This window comes from Delphinus delphis, chromosome 2 (assembly GCF_949987515.2).
Source record: "Delphinus delphis chromosome 2, mDelDel1.2, whole genome shotgun sequence".
Classification (NCBI taxonomy): Eukaryota; Metazoa; Chordata; class Mammalia; order Artiodactyla; family Delphinidae; genus Delphinus; species Delphinus delphis.
Window position 1 is genome coordinate 91287541 of NC_082684.1, and position 21969 is coordinate 91309509.

General features: G+C 35.7%; 2 protein-coding genes across 2 annotated transcripts in view; one reads left to right on the forward strand and one right to left on the reverse strand.

Annotated features, from left to right (window-relative positions):
* Window positions 1-694: 694 nt before the first annotated feature.
* On the forward strand, window positions 695-19196 carry SLC24A5 (solute carrier family 24 member 5). Its single transcript, XM_060005188.1, has 9 exons — window positions 695-815; window positions 1504-1683; window positions 11347-11430; window positions 11519-11622; window positions 11968-12068; window positions 13762-14045; window positions 16144-16350; window positions 18281-18382; window positions 18874-19196. Exons 1-9 carry the CDS (start codon window positions 695-697, stop codon window positions 19194-19196), a joined length of 1506 nt encoding a protein of 501 aa, XP_059861171.1.
* The window catches only part of MYEF2 (myelin expression factor 2), a 32434-nt gene continuing 29591 nt past the window's right edge, over window positions 19127-21969 (reverse strand). Inside the window, exon 16 of the mRNA XM_060005186.1 lies at window positions 19127-19924. Coding sequence (XP_059861169.1) covers window positions 19761-19924 — 164 coding nt within the window. The 3' untranslated portion in view covers window positions 19127-19760. The remainder of the gene's footprint in view (window positions 19925-21969) is intronic.

Below are 21969 nucleotides of genomic sequence, written 5' to 3' on the forward strand. Positions count from 1 at the left end.
TAAATGCTAGGGTAGGGAGGATAGTAGTTTATACTTGAACACTCCCTGGCTTGTCCAATTTGCATTTTAGAACCTCTGGCAGAGAGCACAGCTAAGCAATGATCAAATAGCCTCCATCCACTACGACTCTTACTAGTTCTTGAAGCTGCCCACTTCTCTCCATCCCCATTGCCACTGCTCCGGTTCAAGCCACCATTTCTCCACTAGATTATTGCAGGAGTCTCCTAATTGGAGAGAGGACGAGAGGCCAAAACAGAAATATAAAAGGGTGACAGCCTAGCCAAAGAATGCACATACATGAGCTCCAGCAAATTCTAGAAGCGAGGGCTGGAGAGAGAGGTGGAAGCAGTTATAAACTCAGGTCCTTAAAAATCTAGAGAGAGTCAAAAGCAGAGCCAGTATGAAGACAATAAATACAATCACTCTGTAAAGAGCAAGCCGCCTGGATCTGCCCTCGGGGACTGTGGGCCACAGGACTGTCTGCTTCCTCCCTACCTCCTCCAGCCTCTCTGGGGCTTAGGGCTCCTGATCAGAGTAGCTTGGCTGGCTCCAATCACCCTCCCTTGTCCACTGGCCTTGCTTTGATGTGCCCTGGGCAGGGCACTGGGCAGGAAGGAGACTCCTCACATGATCCAGCTTAATCCTCCTCTTCTCCCTTCCCAAGGCTGCACGTTGCAGAGAGACCGCTGCAGCAATGCAGACCAAAGGGGGCCCACGGTGGGCAAGAAGGGCCCTGCTCCTCGGCATCCTCTGGGCTACTGCACACTTGCCTCCCCCAGGTGCCTCCCTGCCGCAACGTCTTCCAAGGGCTACAGGTAGGTGGACGCTGGGTTTAGCTACCCCTGCTGCTGCTGCCACATATGGATAAACAGACAAAGAGAGGGAAATTCTTACTTGACTCACTTTTGCTTATGCTTCCTGCTGTATTTGCTCTGAGTTTTAGCATTTGGTAGGCTATCAAACACTTCTGATCCTTCGAATAAGTTCTCAAAGATAGCTCTGAAATCATTCACAGACGTCATGAAGCAGGAGAGTCTTCAGTTTTTATTGCTGGAGACTTCATCATGGAAAAAGAAACCTTTCATCCTAGCAATTCTCTCTGCAACAGTGGATGATTCTTTGTGGGCCTTGGGCTTTGCGGACAACTTGGGCTCTGAAATGGGAAAATGAAATTGTACAGATATTAGGAATCTTTATCTTCAAAAAACAGTTTCTAATTGAGGAGGAAAAGGGGCTCAGAATTCCCTTTTATTAATGAAGCAGACAAGGAAGACTGATTTCGTTATTTCCTCTTTTTAATTCACCTGCTATCATTATCTTATTTCATTTAAAGCACCTCTTTCAGGTCCCAAAGACTGATTTTTTTTTTAAGGATCTACAATTACATCATATTCAAAAGTGATTTAATCCCACACTTCCTGTTTTTTTAAGGAATTTCTCTTTGTGGGCTTGGAATGTGTGACTCGAACATCCTTCAAATTTTCACCTCCTTTTCCTTACCAGGAAATAGCACCCAATGTGTTATGTCCCCATCTTCGGAGTTTCCTGAAGGGTTTTTCACAAAACAGGAGCGTGCAGATGGAGGCATCATAATCTACTTCCTAATTATCCTTTACATGTTCATGGCCATGTCTATTGTCTGTGATGAGTACTTCCTACCCTCCTTGGAAATCATCAGTGAATGTAAGTAGCTGGAAATCTTCTCTACAACTTTCCAGAACAGTAGTGCCACACACATGTACAGCTGTCTTTGGAGTAGCTCTGCAGCAATCCTGTCCATCTCAACTGGCTGCAGAACACTGACTCCTGCGTCGTGGTGTCCTGTACCTTGAGGGACTGGCGTGAGTATGGTTTTTCTTGGTAGTTCATGTGCAGCAGAACATCTTTAAATGAGTACAGAGCAACTATTGTTATACTGCCTATCTCCAGAAACTTGCAGTTTGTCTATCGTACTGCCTAGCTGTTTGTTAGTAAGCTGTTCCACGTTTCATACACATGCACTTGGTACATACTCCTAATGCACTGGACTTCTAATACTTGCCATCAAATACTTCAAAAATTTTTTTCATTTTTACTCTAAAATCTCTGTAACTTTTTTAAAGGTAGATGATAAACAAATACCTTTAAGGACCGCCCTCCTCCCTCTTCCTTTCCCAGCCTCCTACCAGTAAGGAAACTAATTCATGTTTATGAACCAATAAATAAATAAATAAGTCCTGCATTTTCTGTAAAGTGCCCTTCGGCATCAGGTAATTAAACATTAAGCTCAGTTACTGGTTTCTGGAAATAAGATCTGCCAAGCCCCTCAGTTCTACCCCTTCAATCATGTATATCGCCCAGAATTCTGAGCACAGACCTTACATTAGCACACTGGTCCCTAAAATCAGGATATCAGTGATGTTTTATGCCAAATAAGCGAAAGTGCCAGCGTTTCCAGTCTCTGTCTCCTGCTTAATTAGTTTAATTGGTTGAGCATGCTCACTTCAGGGAAGGTCAAAGTTAAGGGTTAGATTTCCCACCGCATACTCCCAGGACTGCACAGAAATAGCATCCCCCCGCCCCCCCCCACACACACACAGCTAGCATTTCTTCACAGGGAAACAGCATGAATGTAAACTCTCCCTTCCTCCCTTTTCTCATGGTCCCATCCCCCACCCCTGCTGAAATACAAGTCATTTTCTCTCTTGTTCAGTGCAGTACAGCAGTATCCTTAGGACTTAAAACAGGATCTGGCAATAGCAGAGGCACTCAACACCTATTTCTCTAATGAAAAATAATTATAGAACAGGTCAGCGTAAGTTTATTATAATTATTATTTAACTTATACATATAGTTTCACATTGATACTACATTTGACATTGACATTGATAGTTTTCCTTAACAGAAATTAAATTACTTTAACATAATACTTTTACTTAGACTGATGAAATGCAAGCAGAATAGAAGAAAAAACAAATTCCTCTACATTTCTATCACCCAGAGACCCCCACAGTTATCATTTGGTGTATTTCCTTTCAGTCTTTTAGATCTTGCTACATATACAATTTGAGGTCGTTTCCTTTTCCTAAGATAATATTTGATCATGTACATTTCCCTATATTATTGAATACCCTTCAAAAACATGACTTTTCATGGCAGCACAATAGTTCCTGATTCTGGAAACGATTTGAGCACCTAACACTGGCTTTTATACATAATAAGCACCCAGTAGAAATTTATCACAATTTTTAAAATTATTAATCTTATTAGACATTTGAGTTTTAATTTTTTGTTCTAAATGATGTTATGCCCATACTTGTACCAAATCTTTGCAAACTTCTCTGATCATTTCCTGGTAAAGATACAGAGCTATGCATATTTTAAGCTTTATATTATACATTTCCAAAAGCATTTCACAAAGGGTGTGCCAACGAAAACCTCCACAATGTGTGGTAGCTTCCATTCCAGAAAACCATGAATAATACCTTTTTTAAAAATAATTCTTATTGGGATCATTTTAAATGTCTTTGTTAATTGCTTTCAAATGGAAGTTATTTTATAAAATTTGTATTTATCTTACTATTTGTGAGGTTGAAAATTTTATATGTGTATTAAAATTTCTGGTTTTGCTTTTGTGTTTTTTGCCCATGTTCTAATACGGGAGTACTTGTCTTTTACTTACTGATTTCCAAGATTTTTTTTAACATAAGGGTATTAACTCTTTCTAATATAATTTTTATATGATATACTTTTTATGGTTTGTTTGGTTTTGTATTTTATGTGTTTATCACATTGAAGTGTACTTTTTAATTTTTTTTGAAGTGTACATATTTTTAAGTAAATTTACAAATATTTTCCTTATGACTTTCCTTTTGGTTTTATACCTAGAAATACCTTTTTATCCCTAGGTCAGAAAAATTGTCATCTTTTCTTCTACTTATAGTTTCTTTTTTTTTTTTACATTTATTTATTTATTTATATTTAATATTTTTATTTCTTCCACCAAGAATTTGTTTTGCTATAGGATACAATGCTATTTTTTCCAAAAGTTGATCCATTTTCTATACTCTCAACTCTATACTCTATTCTAATGATCTATTTGTTCATGTTTGTGCCAGTACCACACTTCTCATTAAAAAAACTAAATCATATTAATTATATAAAATTAAGAAATTAAAAATTCAAGGTACCATATCCCCACTTAGAATCCTTCTCTTCTTGGAAAAGAAACAAACAAAAAAATCACTTTTTTTTGCTTGTTTTTTGTTTTCACATTTCCAAACAATGACTTGACTGAAAGAATAAATCCATCAAGAATTTTTTAAATAGAAACCTGTCTTGGGAGTGGTAAATAAACAGATAACTTTCTAGCCCTGCAGAAGAAACTACTGCATTAAAATTTAGATTGCTACTTCAAAATAATCTTCATTAAGCAACTTCATAAAATATCTATAATAATGATTTCCACCATGCCATTTGTGGAATTACTTTGGAACATCATCAGCAAACATTCATTTCTCAAGTGAATAGCTCTTTGCTCTGAAGTGTAACACAGTAGCTATTATGGATGTGTGATTGATGGATGCCCACATCACTGCCAAATCTTCAGCTGCTAAGAATTGACCCCGGTCTTCAGCATTGAAAATGCTGGCAATGAAATGAAATGGAAATAGTGCTAGCTGGATTCATTTTTTAAATGCCTCTAAATTAATTCTGTCGTTTCTCTTTCCAAGGTCTTATCCAAACTAGGACATCAACAATAAAAAACAATTTCTCTGGAATTTCTTTACATCCACAGAAACTAACTTCAGAAAGTCTGCAAATGCTTTACAGTTCCCCATAGTTCTTTGGCAAGCTATAATAGTCCCACCCAACTAATAAGTATTAATATAATCCTCTAAACAATTTACAGAGCATTCTACAATGTACTGGAATGCTATTAACTATTTATATACTTGTTATAGTTATTTATCATAAAACAATTATAGAAGACCAAGCATGGTTCTAAATTAAACATATATGATTATATTTAGTCTTCACAGAAACCCTATAAAGTAGGGACTATTAGATTGGTTTTACTAATGAAAAAAACCGAGGCTGAGAGAATATATAATTTCTCAAGACTACACAGCCAGTACACAGGAGAGCCCTGGTTTCTCTAATGCCAAAACCCAAGAATGTTTTCAATTGCTGTGTGATATAATTTTACACGTCCTTGTTTGAGATTAGCTGCCGTAATATGGTTGCTTCAGAAGAACTGTTCTTTCTGAACAATTTTAAAAGGTATTTTTCCTCCCAAGGGCACTGAAAATTTTGACCACAAAAATACATCAAATACTCATTGTAACTACAGAGGAAATATACTACAAAATAATGAGAATCCACCAAGTCACTTAAAAAAATCAGTTAAGAATTTTAGCAACCTACTGGGGGCTGTAAATTAATGTTATAAATGGTAATCTGCAATAATGAGACTCTGAGAACTGAGCATTTTGTCTATGATGTACATGAAATCATAGTGCAGTACTGTGGAACCAAACCATCACGTATAACGCAATGACTTTCTATGGAGTACATGTCTGAGTTCCAACCTAGGATACAATGGTTGAATTGGCACACCCCCGGCCCACCCCATCACCCCAGGAACCCCTCCTCCAATCACTAACAGTGGTTCATTTGGTTAGCACAAGGGTCCTCAGCAAGGTGAAGACTAGAAAAGGCTCAGGACTGGAGTCTCCATGCAGGGGATAAGTTGGAAGTGGTGGAGGGCAGAGCCTCTTGCTGACGCCCTGGCCAGGGCCAACTCAGCCAAGTGTAGCTGTCTCTGTCTGTAGCTATATATGCTGGTCTGTCAATTACCATTAGAACCACCACCACTTGAGGCTTTCAACAAGGATCTTTCCCTTTCTTGCTCAACTCATGACCATCAAAGTCACACAACCTCTCCTCCCCACCTCAAAACTGGAAAAGCAAGCACATACCCTGAGACATTTTGCTGTCATCTTAACTATGTAGAACCAATACAAGAAAATGTTGTTGCTATACCCCCTTCCTCTAATCCTATTTTCTCTTTTATCTATTTATGTTCTAAAGGAAAAGAGACTAAAGTTGATTCTTTGAACACATTTATATATAATATAAACTATATTAACTTGTAGCCCAAATAGTAGGACTATTACCTCTCATCTTTATAAGCAGTTCATTTTTAGAAACACGAAAGTTCAGTATAAAGTCAAAACAAATCCTTTTTAGTATTGTTTTAACATGTAATGGGGATCTCCTAGAGTTATTTAACCACTGTTTAAATCACCTTTCTTTAACTTTTCCTAAGCTAACTAGAGAGAAACATGAGAACCCCTAGTGACTGGTCACTTGATATAGCCCAAAGTCCACAATGAGCTAGTTATGAAACTTTTCTTTTTAAATGTTACACTAATACGCTATTCAGTTAGTAGTTCTAATCCCTCCACCATGTTGATCCTTTGAAGTATAACATGTCTTAAGTGAAAATGATCTTAGTAAGGTTTTCAGAAACATACTTAAATAAAATATTTACTTTTTTATTAAAAAATTATTCACTCTGATTTGAGCTAATATTTGCCCATGTTCTACTTTGTGTTTCAGAAATAGACAATAAGAAAGAAAGGCAAGTTTTAATTCCAGGTAGAATTAATTCTAAATTGATAAAATTGAAAGGGAGTGGAATAATTCTGTGAGTATGGCATTTGGATAGCCGACAGTTTCAGGGGATTGTTTGATTCTTAATCCTTATGAAATTTACAGAGGCAAAGCCTTTCCAAAGAACAAAGAATCTAAGAATAGCACTTCCTCCCTGCCACACAGGCACTCATTCTCCTCTTAAGAGCATTTTCATCCTCTTTGTTTTTCTTCTCCCTCTGATCTAAACTAATCTAAATTTAAAATATAAATAAATACATTGTGGTCACCTTGGATTGCATCTAAATCTACCCCAGGTATATGGATCTAAATAAGTGCTAAGTGGTCTGGATATTACCAAGATGCTATTCAGGAACAGGCAATGATGATGATGATGATAATAATAAAGCTATGTATTAATCTCTTCACTTACATGGGTAACAGAAAGAGCAGCTTTTTAAATTCAAAAAGGTCTAGCTGCCCATCCCATCTCTGCAACTACTACCTATGTGACTTCGGGCAAGTTATGGTGACAAAACTCAGGTAATTGTGAGCTTTGGAGATAAAATGTCTTACATATGCTTTATATGATAGACTTAGGGCAAGTGGAAATTAATTAATATTAAAGCTGTTAGATTAGGCCATGGGGGAGTCTTTCTTTTTCAGTGGAATCAGGCCTTTCAAAACATTATACAGAGTTTCAGAATTTATTCCGTTATAGCTCAGACAAAATATGAGATGATAACTCTAAAGTACTTCAAACGTTTTTATTTACTGTTAAAAGCACCACAGAGATATACATGCAGTTGTACATTGAGGGGCTAGGCATTTATTTCAATGATGCTGACTTCACTCAAAACATTTCTAGAATATATTTGGAATTAGTATCAGAACCAATTTTGCAAATCATAAAAGACATTGGTTTGCTGTCATACTTCATTTTGAATAGAATTACTCAGCATGACTACCCACCCTAGTCACTAGAGTTGGGTCTGAATGACTTTTAATTGCTTCCAAAATTCAAATCCATTCACAAGGCATGAAAATTTGCTATCACTGAGGACTTTACAAAATTGTGCCAGAAGACACCAAATTGCTTATAGCCTTCTCTTGTAACTCTATTAAACGCACATTGTGAAAAGAACTGGAAATACATAAAGAACGGTAGCAGTGGTTAAAATACAATGTTAAAATTATAAATGATCCTCCCCATTGTTTTCTCCTCCATTTTCTAAATTTTCAGCAACAAAGGGGATTTTTATTTATAAAAGGAATTGATTTAACAGTAAGAAGCAGTACAGAGGCTTAAGGCATAGAATTCATATTTTATATTTTTTGTAAAAATTGATAATATTAGAAGATACCTAAATATTGTGTAGTCCAACCCTCCATTTTACAGATGGCAAAATACAAGACTTGTCTGAATGACTTATCCAAAGTCTCACATCAAGGTAGTGGCAAGGCCAGAAGCCAGGTCTCCATTTTAGTTTAAAACTCTTTCTACTATATTTCCAGAAGAGGATTTTCAAAAACCATTACAAACTTTCCAACATGGTATCAGAGAAGAGAACATGCTTAAGAAAAAGTCTGATGAGTTCCAGTAATCAGTTCATTATCATAAAGTTGCACTTTATATAAACAATGTAATATCTAAACCTATAAAGAAAACTCACCTTGAACATTTCTACTATATCCTGAAGGAAATATGATTATTCCTTTAGAGTAATAGAGAGGGAAAAAAGTAATAGCTCTTGGGAGAGGGGGGAAACCAGAATAATTTATCTTTAATAATAAACTATAGCAGAGAGAAATGCTACCCAAGGGTCAGTGAAGACAAAGCCAGTCGATTCTAAAGTTCAAAGGTATAAACCATTTTATAAAATATGCTCAGAACCTTAAGATATAACTTGTTAAAGTATCTTTGAAGTTTTACACATCCATCTGTACAGAACCTTTCTTTTCATAACTCAAATAGAGCCCAGTGAATAGCAACAAGCTTTATTGTTACTGCCTTTTGAGAGTGAAAGTGCTCAAAAGGGCCACCTATTTTCCTACCTTGCAACAGCCGGATGGATCACCCTTTCTCTCTCAAGACTGAATTTTTCTAATGAAGCATTCTTCAGCCAGCATTAAATGAAGATTGGCCATTCACACTTCAGCTGCCCTGAGTTTAGACAGTTACTTCAAGATGAAGCACTTTGTTCTTTTTCAATTTCCTCCACATATTATCGAGCCCTGGTTTGATTTGAGAAGAGAATTCATGGTAATATCACTAAATTTATACATTCTCTGGAATATGCTGGAAAACGTCCAAATTATTCCTGACTCCCATTAGCTATTTTCCCCCTAGCAAGGAATGGAACAGTGGTAGTTATGTACCAGTGTCATGAGGCAGGAAAGAAAATGACTCAATTGTCCCCCATAATTGGCCTAAGTGCCATTCTTATATTATATTGAGTTTCTGTGATGAAACAGAAATAGCACTGGGTTTAGAAGCAACAGACTTGTGGTTTATGCCCTAATTCCTCACATTTAAGATCCTTGCTCTCCATGTAACTTTTAGTTACTTAACCTTCTGGACCCGTTTATCTGTAAAATGGAAATACTACCACTCACATCCGAGGATAGCTGAGATGATTAAATTATGTACATGATCGTGAACTGTATACCATGAATGTAAGATATTATTTACTTCATACATAAAATGAAAAAGTTAAGAACAGAACAATATGCTTCATCTTGTTCTATTTTAAGTTTCATGGCCAATTGGTCCTACTACATATCAGAGTTGTAGTAAGAGTATAAATACGATATACTATATATATACTACATATTTATATGTAAAATAACTCTAACCAGTATAAGAAATGCTATGAAATGTCACTTACATAAATGATTACTTCTCTCTCTTCATTAGTCACTACAAGTAGATGATCATCAAGCAAGGTGACCAAAGGAAAATAGTAAGGAATAGGATAGAGAGCCTGGATTAGATAATTCCGACTACCCTGAGAGGATTTTTCACAATGGAGGCTTAACAGGTGGCCCAACAAGCTGGTTGGGCCTCTGAGACCAGATGATCTCATGGGGATAAAAAAGATGACTGCGGCTGGTATTACCAGCAAGCAATATTGTGGATGTCTTTCCAAGCACTTCCCATATTCTTCACAATAAAAGCCCAAGTCCTTGCTAGGATCCACAAGGCCTTACATGATCTAGCCACCTATTACCTTTGACCTCATCATCTACAGCTCTCCTTCACACACTTTATTCCAGACACTCCAGTCTTTTTCTGTTTCTTGAACACGCAGGCTAGCTTCTACCTCAAATTCTTTGCACTCACTCCATCTGCCTAGAATACTCCTGGGTCTATGTGAGGTTAGCTCCCTCACTTTGAAGTCTTTGTTAAGTTACCATCTCAGTGAAGTCCTTTCTGGTTACCCAATCTAAAATTACAATCTTTCCTCCATGACATTTTATATCCCCCCACCCTGCTTTTGCTCCTAACATAATACATAGTTTTCTTATCCTGTCTGTTCTCACTATAATTAAATTCCAGAAGATGAGAAACATTTGTCTGTTTTGTTGCTGCCACATTCCTAGCACATAAAAAAAGCATCTGGCATACTAGGTAGTCAATAGATAAAAAATAAATGAACAATAGTCAGGTGTTCCAGTTATCTACGGCTGCTTAACAAATCACCCCAAAACTATTAGCTTAAAAGAACAATCATTTCATACCTCTCACAGCTTTGGGGGTTTACTGGCCTCAGCTGAGTGGTTCTTGCTTGAGGTCTCTCATGCAGTTATAGTAAGAAGAGAGGACTAGAATTATCTGAAAACTCCCTCCTTCACATGTCTGGTGCCTGGGATGGGAAGATTCAAAACTGGGGGGCTGCACCAGCTGGGGTTCCTCAGGGATCTCTATTTCTATGTGGGCTCTTCACAAGGTCTTTCCAGTATGGTAGCCAGGGTTTTTATGCGATCACTTAGGGCTCTGAAGCAAATGTTCCTAGAGAGAGAAAACCATGAGAAAGTTTTGTCACCTTTTATGCCCTAGCTTCAGAAATATTACAGCTCTGCCATACTGTTAGTCAAAGCAGTCACAAAGGCTCATCTAGGCTCAGATGACGTAAACATGAACTCCACCCTGTTTTTTGTTTTGTTTTGGTTTTTTGATAGGGAATGGAGAAGTTCTGGAAAATCATGTGGGTAGAAATATCGTAGCTATTTTTGTTTTGTTGTCACACCGCCAACAACAAAAGGAATCAGTAATGTCAAAGGTAGATGTCTCAGCAGAGAAGTAGAACCTGATGTGGACCTGAGAGTGAACGACAGGTAACGGTCCCCACAGGCAAGAATAAGGAAATACTGACCACAGGTGAACGGGACTCAACAAAACACACCAGAGTTTGAGAGTCTGGAAAGACTGAGTGTCAAATATCAGTAGATATAGCGAACAATAAACATCAACAAAGGATTGTTATCAAAGCCTTGGAAACCTGAGTTTTAGTTCTAACTCTGACACTAACTTTCTGACCAAGGGTAAATAATGCCTAGCACGCTGCCTCTATTGGCTATTTTCCAGCTAAAGTTAATATTAGTGATTTTCTGTGAAGGTGTAGCTTTGATATATGTATCTATTTAGTTATAAAGACATACTTTCATTTGTCACTTTACCAGGCATAACATAATCTCATTTGTCTTCAGCCTTTGGATTGTCCCAGAATGTTGCAGGTGCAACTTTTATGGCAGCCGGTAGTTCAGCTCCTGAATTGGTTACTGCTTTCCTAGGTAAATATTGCTCCTTATATTTTTTCTTACTCCATGTGATTTGATCTTCTCCAAGTCAATACTAACTGAGCTACGATCTTGCTTATAGGTGTATTTATCACAGAGGGCGATATTGGCATTAGCACCATTCTTGGATCTGCAATTTATAATCTCCTTGGCATCTGTGCAGCCTGTGGCTTACTATCTAACGTGGTATGTAAAACAACTTTATTCAACAAAATTTATTGCCTTGACAAATTATAAGAACCGTTCACAGTCTAGAACAAACAAGGCACTAGTAATGCGTTCAATTAAATTTATTAATCGGTAGAAAAACAACATGTATTCAATTTTAAGTTAACCCACAAATACCTCTTGGTCAAATTTATGAAAATCAGACTAGGTTTAGAAACACAATTTTTCTTAAAATTCCTTTCTCTATGCAATATGCAAAAGGCAACAATATTTAGCTACAAATATACAAACAATTTTATTGTTGCACTAAGCAAGTACTTGAAGAAGTTACAGTGTAATGGAAAACATTAATTATTTTTATAGGTTTCAACGCTATCATGTTGGCCCCTATTCAGAGACTGTGCAGCATACATGATTAGTGTAGCAGCAGTTCTTGCCATAATATTTGACAACCAAGTTTACTGGTAAGCTTCAATAATCATTATTCTTAATGTAAAACAGTTACAGAGAGGATTTTTATAAAATTCTGATGGTTTGGTAACATTTCTTTTTTTTTCAAAAATGTTATTTCAATCACTTCTCAATTATCCGCCACTTCCGTACATTTTCCCTGTAGGTCTCTGAGCTAACCCCCTCACCACCATTGCTAGTTGGGTTCTTCTCCCTTCTTTGTAATTCTTTAGTCAAGTCAGTCTTTTTTCTATCTAACCACTGGATGTTACCACCCTTCTTTCTCTCCACTGACTTTCTGTTGAGAAGATCTCCCAACTTTTGTTGTCTGTTAAAGCCCTAACAGGTGGCTTCTTCATCTATTGGGTAGTTTACCTTGCTTCCGTTAAAAGTGACCATGGTCACAAGATTGGAGAAGATGACAAAGGAAGTAAAAGTTCCTTTAAATTCCTCCAACTTTCTCCCTGATGTTCATTTAGTAAGAGGAACTATAGCCTTCTTCCTCTAAAAATCAAAAACGTTTAGGTTTCAATATTAAAACCTGTTTGCTTTATAATCTCCCCATGCCTTGCTGTCCCAAGCAAATGAAAAAGGGGGTGACTTAGTGAACAGATAGTAATCGTTTCAGCTAACGAGTAGGTGTTTATCACTACACGAGGAATCTTAACGGATAAAGAAATGTAAAACACAGCCATACGGATTGTACATTGCCCAATGCCAGAGATCACCAGAAAAATAGAAAACACTGTAAACGGCACCCCTCTGGAATACTACTATTTGGCTGTGCTGCATCAATACCTGCTATCAAAACACTTTAAACCTCGCAGGGAGCAAATTTTTTAAATGAATCATCCTGAAATCTAGCCTGTCTCCCAAGGAAAGACTGTTGGTTACAATGGGGATGCTTCTGGGACTTAGCAGTTGTCTGTAAGGGACCAATGACTGTGAGAGCATCCAAGCTAATGCTCCCCCCCATTAGGGAAATCAAGAACTCCGTGCTTTCAAGCTGTAGCAGAGACTCAATGGCTATAAAATAAAAGGTAAATGCAAGGTTCAAATGTGATGGTATTAGCTAATGAAAATCCTTTAAACAGCAAGCCAGAGTACAGGAAAACGGTTCTCAGTGCCTTAGGTATAATTTTATTTTTGAGAACATCCTTGCTTTCTTGTGAATGCAAGCCAAACTCATTTACATTAAAATCTTCGAAAAATCTCTGTATAGCGGTATAGCAAACTGAAAGGCTCCAGCCAAAGTCTAACATATTCTGAATATTTTACACAAAATTCCTATACAATTGAAATGACAGATACTATATGTTCTTATAATTATTATATTCTTCCAACGATCTGAGGTGGAGAATGCCCATCACTATTCATTAGTTTCACTTTTATTTTGAAAGTCTATAATTACTATTATGTTAAAAGAACTTTTTATGCCTGCCATTAGGAAGGATTCTACAAATTAAGACAATGAATTTATAATCTTTGTTTTTGAAATACAGAAAGGACAGTGTCAAGCTTTCATCAATACATTTTTATTAATGCTGTAACCAAAGGTGGACACATCTGCAAAACCAAAATATATGTAGAACATTTCTGTTCTATTGCTGCATTAGAAAATTAAGCAGATACTGCCCCAAAGCTACTAACTCTAAAATAACTTTCACATTTTTAATTGAAAAACACACAAATTTCTCTAATTTATAGGTATGAAGGAACTTCACTGCTTTTGATATACGGATTGTATGTTTTGGTGCTGTGTTTTGACATTAAAATTAACCAATATATTATAAAGAAATGCAGTCCTTGCTGCACCTGCCTTGCCAAAGCAATGGAAGAGAGAAGTGAACAACAGCCACTGATGGGATGGGAAGATGAGGATCAACCTTTCATCCGTAGGCAATCAAGAACTGACAGTGGAGTATTTCATGAAGATTCTGGCTACTCCCAGCTTTCCATAAGTTTACATGGTCTTAGTCAGGTTTCTGAAGGTAATAACCACATTCTGGCCACTATTAAGTCTGTTCACTAGCAAAACTTAATTTCATTTCAATTCATTAAGTACTATATACTTACTATGTAAAAAACACTAAGGGGATTAAGGGATGATCAAGAGGCAGACCTATCCCTAAAGAAGCTTCCAATACTACAGGGGGGAAAAAAAAAACCCACATAGCTAAAATGTGAACACTGTAAAGAGAAACAAATAACGCATAACTGTGGTTCCTAAACGGGACAGATGGTATAAAATTTGATGAGGATGGTTAGATAGGAAAGATTATCACGGAGAAGGGAGCATTAAAACTAAGCCTTGTAGAATAGTAAGATTTTAACTAACAACCTGATTTATGAATAAAAAGTAACAGCTATTGAAGTCTAGACTTCAATAGCTGTTACTTATTAGTCATAAGTAAATGATGCAGAGATAAGAGTAAAGAGTATTCCATGGACTGACAAGGAAATAACATGAGCAAAAGGCCTGCTCAAGTACTAACATAACTGGAGCACTGCATGTGCAGAATGGAAGCAGAAGAAAGGTGGATAGAAAGGAAGAGGATACAGTCTTAAATGCTAAATTAAGAGTGTTTGCAGGTTTGTGAGCAGAGAAATTATCAGAACTGAAATATGGGATAAAAGACATGGAGGTCTTTAAGAGGCTACAAAACCAACTGATGTGTTTAACAGATGTCTAGACAAAGTGAAGGCAGGGGGGATACAAGAGAACAGATGTGAGACATTGCAAAGGGAGCATCACCAAGACCAGGCCACTGAAGGGCTACTTGGGAGCAGAGATAATTCTGAGGGTTTTGATCATGACTGATTAAGAAGATGAGAACACCACTTACAAAAACTAGGAATTAAGGAAGAAAAGCTGGTGTGGGAAAAAAGAAAGTAGGAAGGAAACAGTTGAATTTTAAACATGTCATTTGAAGCAGCAGCAAAACACTTAAGTAAATATATTTAGTAGGAAGTCGAATTCAGCTATGGCCAGAAATACAAATTTGGTGGTTATTTTTTTTATAAAGTGGTTTGTAAGAAACAGATTCTAAATTTTATTTAGTAGACAGGGAACTTATTCTAATTTATTACCTTAAAAAGTTAAAGTATGACTTTTCCCCTTCTTACAAAAATTATAGTTTCTAGTCTTTCAGGTGCAAGAGGTACACACGTCTAAGTTAAATTTTGTAACAAGAAACTCAAAAGAACCAGTCCAAACATTTTTTATTACACTAAAATTATATCTGTTACTTTCTGGCCCATTGGCTGAGGCTTGGCAAAAAAATTTTTATGAGTTATTTTACTAGCATTCGTTGTAATGTGACCTAATATGGGTATAGTATTTTATAAATGCCATACAAATTTTAAACAATTTTAAAGTGAATTCCCCTTTTTATCGAATATATTATTGTCTTCCACTAAGTATTGAATTTAAAAAACATACTCAAGTCTTATAAGTTACATTGTAGATTCTATACTAGTGCCTATTTTCTTAAGGTTCTTTCTAAGAATTGTGGTCAATTCTGTGTTTGGTAAATTAATCAAAGAAAATAATGAAACAAGTCCCCTAAAGACACTTACAATGAGAATTAGAAAAATTCAACTTAATAAAAAGATTATGCTATAATTATCTTATACTCCCTAAGTATACATTATGTGATACATAGGGCAGGCTGGAGGTACCATCAATATTGGGAAATGGAAACAACGGGGATAGCTAAGGTAAGACAGCCAGTTAATCCCATAAGCAAAAGTTACTGAAGACCATCCACACTGTAGAAAACCAAGAGATGTTGAACTGACACTTCATAAACATTATGTCTCTAACATACTTAGTGAATGATCCAAGACATTTTGATGGATTTAAGGCCCCAAATCAAGAAACGCTGAGTATCACATTTTACACCGTCAGCCCTGAAGTCTCAATTAGTTTCTTTGCCAGCAATATCAGTAATGAGGTATTCGAATGTTTTAAATAGCCTCTTAAAAACTGATACAGCTAATTTATTTCAATACAGCTCTCTAAATGAACATTTCTAACTTAATTGGCCACTTGAGAAAACTCAAAATCGTTTAATTTTTCCTTAACAGATCCACCAAGTGTTTTCAACATGCCTGAAGCAGACTTGAAAAGAATTTTTTGGGTACTATCCCTTCCCATTATTATACTACTTTTTCTAACCACACCAGATTGTAGAAGAAAGTTTTGGAAAAATTACTTTGTGATAACCTTTTTCATGTCAGCACTGTGGATATCTGCATTTACATATATCCTGGTTTGGATGGTCACAATAACTGGTATGTATCTTAAGCATAAGAGCACAATTTAAAAATAAAATAATCAGTTTTATATAAGAACAAAGCATATATTCACTAAGTGTAGTCTAGTTAAAGAGCAAATTTTTTTTCAGTAAAGACTAAAGATTAGTGCTATTTACAGAAAGATTAAATATTAATACACCAACAAGCTCATTCAGGTTTTGTGAGTTGTATATCACATGTCAACTATATTCTCACTGTTATATACAGCCCAGGGGTACAAGTCAAAGGAATGTACATGTTATAAATGAAATCAAATTCACAGAATGTCTTTCTATTATGCTAATAATTAAATCACATTGCATGGGTGCACAATATAGTCTTTATATTGAATTCCATTCCATAATAAAAAATATAGCAAGGTGCCAGTGTTTTGAGAAAACGATGGGTACTCACTGTTTAACTGGATTACATTTTATTTTGCTTTTTAATATGGGAATATAAACGTAGTATGAAATGAATAAAAAGGGTACAAAATAAAGTTTCATTTTAGGTTTCTACTACCTACATGATTAAGATTTAACTATTACTGCTTGGTCATAAGTAGCTCTAGTCCCACAGAACTCCTAGTCCAGAAGGAAAAACTGAATATAAACAATGAACAAAAAGATCAGGAATTTCTCCCAGAAAGGTTAAGCTGAATGGACTTATATCATAGGTGAGCAAACCACCACCTGTGTGCCCAAATCACTGAGTCTCCTTTTGAGAGTTAAGTTTTACTGGACACAGTCATGCCCATCAATTTATATATTATCTATGGATGCTTTCACATTACACTGGCAGAGCTGAATAACTGCAACGGAGATCATATAGCCTGCAAAGCCTAAAATAATTACTATCTCACCCTTTCGAAAAAAATTTGCTGACCTCTGACTTTTCTCAAATTAATATATGACTTAGAATAGTATGCTATTCTATTTCTTTTTCTTTTACTTTTTTTAAAGAGTAAGATGAAAAAGTCCAATAGCTTGCATATTAAAACTCTAAATTTTCTCAGACAGATCACATTTGACATTAGGAAAGCAAGAAAAGAACAAAATGAAGTACTAGATCATAGAACAGTCCCCAAGATGATAAATATTAGTGTTATTTATGTACATATGAACTCTGGCAAACCAGTAACAAAATTAACAACCAATTACAATTCCAGTATCAATATATAAGCATGCAATAAATATGCTACTTGAAGTTCTTCTAATTAACATTTTAAGAAAAAAAAATTCTAAAGTAAGTTTTCAATTACAATATTAAGAGCAGTTACAATTACTTTTTTTTTTTAAACTTCCCTCTAGTTCTGTTTCCCAAAATGAATACATTTATGAAAAATGTTGAACTGACATCAGACTTAACACAAGTATTAAACTGGGACCATAAAGTTAGAAAGACTCAAGCCGAATCCTATTCTGTTTTCCTCAGATTTATGACTTCCCAAAGAAAACACTAAACTAAGGTCTGTCACTAAAGTAGGAATTTAAAAACGCATACCGTGTTAACACATGTACAGCTTAAAAACAGCCACAAATAATTTGCTTAAATCTGACCTCTTTAGCAAATGTTTTTAAAAGGGAAAAGAGAAAATGACCAATCTCGTTAGCATATTTTAAGCAACAGCCTTGACAACAGTGGACAGCCAAAACTTCTGTAAGCATACCAGGCAAGGAAATTACTCCTTGGTAGAATTTTGTGTATTAAATATCGATATCTGTCATTAAAAATCTGTGCTACCTGGGTTACCAATTCACCAATATTATTCAAAAGTTTGGTAGCTAAAATCTAAGTAAATACATATTGGTTCTGAAATCTAAATATGCCTATTTTCTTTTTCAGGAAAGAAATATCTGAAATATCTGCAGAGAACAGTTAGCGAATCTATAAGATTTGTAACTTGTAATATCTATGTTTATTTCAGGGGAAACATTAGAAATTCCAGATACAGTAATGGGCCTTACTTTATTAGCAGCAGGAACAAGCATACCAGACACGATTGCAAGTGTGTTGGTTGCAAGAAAAGGTAAGAAGTAGGTCCCTCAAGCTGCAGTGCCCTTCTTAAAAGCCTGGCTGAAATACACTGAGCAAAGGTAACTTTAAAATATTTATTTCCTCAGTAACATACTTTGAAGAAAAAAAAAGGAGTGACTCAGAGGAAGGATTTACTATTTAATAGCAGATTAATTTCACTAAATCTAATCGCCCAAGTAATATTCATCTGAAATGTGCATTAAATCATAACCATGTTAGAATGAAAAGCAACAAGTAATCTACATACCTTATTGAAAAATGGTTTAATAAATAAAGATAATTATTATTAGATAAATAAATGTTAAGACTTTAAATACTAACCCCCCAAAATTTAAAAATACAAATTCATTAAGACTTTTCCTCTAATACAACAATTTTCCAAAACAAACAGAGAAAGTATCCAGTGTTTTTTCTTATGAAGCTTATTAATAAAATACAGTATTGGTGTGCATATTTTAACAACATGCTTTTTTTTTTTTACAGGCAAAGGAGATATGGCTATGTCTAACATCGTGGGATCCAATGTGTTCGATATGTTGTGCCTAGGAGTTCCATGGTTTATTAAAACTGCATTTATAAATGTATCTGCTCCTGTAGAAGTGAACAGTAGAGGACTAACTTACATAACCATCTTTCTCAACATTTCAATTATTTTTCTTCTCTTAGCAGTTCACCTTAATGGCTGGAAACTAGACAGAAAGTTGGGACTAGTCTGCCTATTATTATACTTGGGGCTTGCAACATTATCAGTTCTGTATGAACTTGGAATTATTGGAAATAATAAAATAAGGGGCTGTGGTGGTTAATGTTATGTGGAAAATGTGAATGACGGGGAAGGGCAGAGAAGGAAAACTCCATTTCTCCATTTAAGTCAAATAAAAAATATTCTGAATTTTAGAATCTAAAACTTACTTACAGTAATTCTTTATCACCAAGAAAAATTTAAAAACAACCAAAATCATATCCTAATTTGTCTGAGCCCTTTCTTTTCAAGGACAATTACATATATTAAACAGAAGTTTTGAAAAAACCATCTATGTTTTACCTTACAATAAGTTGATAAAAGCTGGGGACACTTGAACAAACAAATCCCACTATGCAGAACTGAAAATAACAAGAAAATGGCTTATTTCATTAAAAATAGTATAACCATTCATTTAAACTGAATGACCAGACTTGCTGTCTTTAAAAATCCAAACTTGAGATTAACAAAAATCACAGTATATTAACACTATACTGTTAAAAGCTGGTGGGAGTTTTAAAAGTTCATCTTTACAACTTTTGTAAGCATACAGTATTACTTAAAAAAATGACTTTTACTAGGAGATTCAGCAAAACAGATGTAAGAATGTTCCAACCGTGGTTTCAAATTATGCATTACGATCCAAGCGAACATCAATTTCTCTGCCACTGATTTTTATGCCATTCATTATTCTGCAGGCTTTTTCAGCTGATTCTGGGGAGTCAAATCTGACCGTTCCACAGCCTTTTGACTTTCCATTCTCCATTTTTATTTCTGCAAACATTACATGACCTATAAAATAAAAATTATAGAATTACTAGTCTGTTTAAACAGGTTCCATTTCACTGCACAGGTTTGAAATTTCTCGTAGCCAACGAAATAACTTGGCTAAAAACATCAATGATTTTAAAACAGCACATCATATAAGCATTATTCTCATCATTTTATATTCTGAATATAATGCAATTCATATAAAGTAATGAATATACAGGTTATAACATACAAAATTGAAATCAAAATAAATTTGCTTAGGATTTAATATTTTATTAAAATAAAATTTTTTAATGTTAAATCCTTACTTTTAAAGTGAATTTTATAGCAAGATAAGGTAAGCTAGCACAAAATGACACCAAGTCACCATGCCTAATAACAAACTTACAAATTCAAACAAAATTATTTTTAGAAAAACGATTGCTCTTTTATGCCCAAATCCCCTAACCTCTCTTCCCTCCCTTTTATCCTCCATTTCACTCTTTTATCCCTGAAAACAGTAGCAACTGCCCAGAAATTTAATTTTTACCAGGCCACAAAGAGCTCCGCTAATTCTGCTTTTCAACCACAGTGCCAAAGTCATTTATTCAATATGACAATTTGAACTCCACATGTAAGAGTGGCACCAAGTATATTACAGAAGCAGGCATGGACGAGATACTGTAGATTTAAATCAATAAAAGTAGAAAACAGTGATGATAAAGAGCACAAAGAAGAAACTTAGAGAAACTTCCAGGAGGAGGAAAACCAGACAATGGTTCTGTTTTAGTTAATATCATTACTGACTCTATACAGACTGGTATTTGAAATAAATGAATATCATTTATCAAAATACATAGCCATAAAAATCCATCATCCAAACCAGAAACTTCAGAGAGTAAAAGGGAGACTTAATAATAATTACACACAAATAACAGATGTAAACATTGAGACTATCCCCAGGCATACAAGGATGTATGATAACCCAGTTCACACAGATTTAGATGTGAGGTCACTACCTGCCATGTTTCCCTCCCGTTGAATATTATAGTTGCCAGATCACTATGGGCTAATTTTAGTCTGGCAATAAAATCAGTCAGTCAGACATATTTAGTTCTATAAAGGGACAAAAAAAGGAAAAGGGGGGAAGGTAAAAGAAAAGGGCTTGGGCTTCCCTGGTGGCGCAGTGGTTAAGAACCCACCTGCTAATACAGGGGACACAGGTTCGAGCCCTGGTCTAGGAAGATCCCACAGTCCGCGGAGCAACTAAGCCCGTGCACCACAACTACTGAGCCTGCACTCTAGAGACCGCGAGCCACGACTACTAAGCCCACGTGCCACAACTACTGAAGCCCGCACGCCTAGAGCCTGTGCTCTGCAACAAGAGAAGCCACTGCAATGAGAAGCCTGCTCACTGCAACGAAGAGTAGCCCCCGCTCGCCGCAACTAGAGAAAGCCCACGCGCAAGACCCAATGCAACCCAGAATAATAAATAAATTAATTTAAAAAAGGGCTTATCAAAAAATTGCATAAGCCCTTTCTAGGCGATGGGATGAACTTTTAATCCCAATGCATGAGTAAGATTTTTTTTTCCTGTTTAAATTTTGATCTGAATGATTTCTACAACATCCTAGGCTACTTTTCTTCTTTTGTTTATTCATCCATCCCCGCTCTGCCCCATTACTGCGTTTTTTAAAAACCAACTGATAGGTAATCACTCACCCACTCAATACTAATTAAATGGTTCAAGTTAATAAATATCACACTGAACCAAAACCATGATCTGTAATCCAAGCCAGGCAGTCTTTAACTGTGTTCTAAAAGTTATAAAACAGACTAATTCCCAGAGAAATTATTATAATGGTTAAAGTAGATCCAAAAACTTTTTAACCTACAACAGGTAAAAAACCAAACACACCCCTGTGCACCATTAGCGGGAATGTAAACTGGTGTTGCCACTACAGAAAACTGTATGGCAATTCCTCAAGAAATTAAAAATAGAACTACCATAAGATCCAGCAATTCCCCTCCTGGGTACTTATCCGAAGAAAATAAAAACACTAATTAAAAAAAGATACATGCACCCC